Raw genomic sequence first — 2,342 nt, forward strand, 5'->3', positions numbered from 1 at the left:
GCGGTAAGCGTAGCGCTTGCCGTGCACCTTGCTCATGATGTTCTTGTCGTAGTAGTAGCGCAGCGCGCGGCTCAGCTTGTCGTAGTTCATGTTGGGCTTGCTCTTGCGCTCGCCCCAGCGCCGCGCCACCTCGTCCGGGTCCGTGAGCTTGAACTCGCCGTGGCCACCCTCCCACGCGATGCAGCCTGCGTTGGCACGGTCCGCCAGCAGCTCCAGCAAAAACTGCCACAGCTGGATCTGCCCACTGCCTGTGGGGAGGGGGTCGTCAGCCACGGGCGGGATGGGGGGCTGGAGGTGGGGAAAGGGGTGAGAGGAGACGGGAGACCAACCCAGCTGGAGGGGCGGGCCAGGGAGGGGCTGATCAGCAAAGCTGTCCTAGTCGTGACCCCGCTTTTCCACAATAGAAACACAGCCTCCACTTAGGAGGACCAAGGCCTGCCAGCGCCTGGCTTTGTGAGAACTGGGAGCAAGGGCGAAGCATCACCTCCTCTGCAAGGAGGCAGCCTGGCAGCAAGACACTGGGCTCCCTAAGGTGAGCAAGGACAGGATATCAGCCCCTGCGGCCACTTGGGCCCGAGTCCTAATTGGAGCAGAGCCTGCACAACCACGGGGGTAGCCTGCCCAGGTGTTTAAACTGTCACATCCCAGCTGGACCACATTCCGAGAGCCAGAGAGAGGAGACCACCGTGCAACAGGACCACCCTGGCCACTGGACAATGCCCAGCCCCTAAAGGCATACAGTCAGTCCGCTGGCCGCCTGAGCTGGGGAAGAGGTGGTGGCTGGTTTTTTTGCCGCATAACTCAGGCAGGAATGGGGACAGGGGCCCCAGGCATGAGAGGAAGGGCAGCTTCTGAAGGCTCTCTACCCTCCTATACCCCTCCACTCCCCCCTCCTCCCCACTCCTCCCATGGTCTGGCGATGAATAGGTTGGGCCTCTTTTTTGGAACAGGCGGGATTCCTGGCCTGCAAAGTTGCTATACTTCCCCGGGAGATGCACAGCTCTGAGGAGAGGGGCTGAGACTGGGAAACCGACACACTTAGCTCCCTGCCTTCTCCCATCTTTGGTTCACCTCCAGGCTCTTCTGCCCTCTCCCTGTTCTGGGGTTGTTGGAAGTGACAAGGAGGTTTCCCCAGATATTAGTGTGAGGAGAGTCAAATGCCCCAGAACTCCCACTCCCCTGTATTTGAGCCTCAATCAGACAAGCAGAGACAAATCTTGATATACACCCACCCCCACCCCCTTTTAGAATAAAATGGATTTTTCTCAAAGTCTGATTTCATCCAATCGAGCCTGGGGAACCTCTCTTTCTTTTTCAATGACTCGCTCAGAACTCAGATGCTGCCCCCCATAATTTCAACCCCAATCCCTCCACAAGAGCCCAGAGAGGAGCTGCCTGGCTCCAGGTAGGGAGTGTTGGGTTTTAGGTCAGAAGCAAAGGAGGGTTTGGGTAAAAATGTGCAGCTGGTACAGATGCAGAGCGCCATCGGAGGCCTGGAAACGCATTCCTGATGGAAGTCCTGTTCCCCTTTGAATAAAACTGTTGCCGGCCTTGTTTTTATGATTAACTGCAACCATGCAATTTAGGGTACCGACTGGATGGGGAGCTGTAGGGAGGCTTTGCCTGCAAGGCCAGCCAAGCCCCACCAGCAAGGCAAAGCAGAAGGTAATGCAGCCGCCGTGGAGAGCTGGCCTTGAACATAGGAATCCACAGCAATGACCCAGGGACTTGGCGGGAAAAGCCTGGCCGCTGCGGGTCAGTGAGTCAGGTAGGTGCCAGTGGTGCTAGTGGTCAGGGAGTAAATCTCCTGGTCTCTTTCTTTGCCCAGTGGTGCCAGGGCCTTGTGCTCCTGTTGCTAGCAAGGAAAGGATGCCAAGCACCTCAGCCTGTCCCCAGAAGAGTGAGTGGGGGCCATGATCCTCTCCCTCAGCCCTGAGACTTGGAAGATGCAGGAGCTCAGGCCAAGTGAATGCGTCCCCCCCACCCCCATCCTTCCCACAATTATGCCCGGACCCTCCGATTCCTAGAGCGCTGCAGTTCACATCCCTCCCACCCCCTGTTCTGGTAGCGGTGCCGCCTGTCCTTGGGTGGATGCCCTGGCTCCCGTCCTCTGTCTTCGCCCCCGCCTACCCAGTCCACCAGCCAGCTCACCTTTTTGTACCGCAGGGCTCAGCGGCCCCCACCCCGGGCTCTTCCCCTCCTTGAAGAGACCTTCTCCGACCGGATCTGTGGCAGCAGAAGAAAACAGTCAGAGGGACCTAGGCAGAGGTTGCGGGCTTGACCCAAAGGGCCCTGGGGCCAAGGCTCCAGAAGGGGAGTGAGGCTGGGGGCCCGAGCTGCCC

General features: G+C 58.9%; 1 protein-coding gene across 1 annotated transcript in view; it reads right to left on the reverse strand.

Moving 5' to 3' along the window:
- The window catches only part of FEV (FEV (ETS oncogene family)), a 3,643-nt gene that overhangs the window by 583 nt on the left and 718 nt on the right, over positions 1-2,342 (reverse strand). Inside the window, exons 2-3 of the mRNA XM_005883531.1 lie at positions 2,152-2,226; positions 3-248 (exon numbers count right to left, since the gene is read on the reverse strand). Of these exons, the coding sequence (XP_005883593.1) occupies positions 3-248; positions 2,152-2,226 (321 nt within the window). The remainder of the gene's footprint in view (positions 1-2; positions 249-2,151; positions 2,227-2,342) is intronic.

The sequence above is a fragment of the Myotis brandtii genome, unplaced genomic scaffold, assembly GCF_000412655.1.
Source record: "Myotis brandtii unplaced genomic scaffold, ASM41265v1 scaffold79, whole genome shotgun sequence".
Taxonomy (NCBI): domain Eukaryota; kingdom Metazoa; phylum Chordata; class Mammalia; order Chiroptera; family Vespertilionidae; genus Myotis; species Myotis brandtii.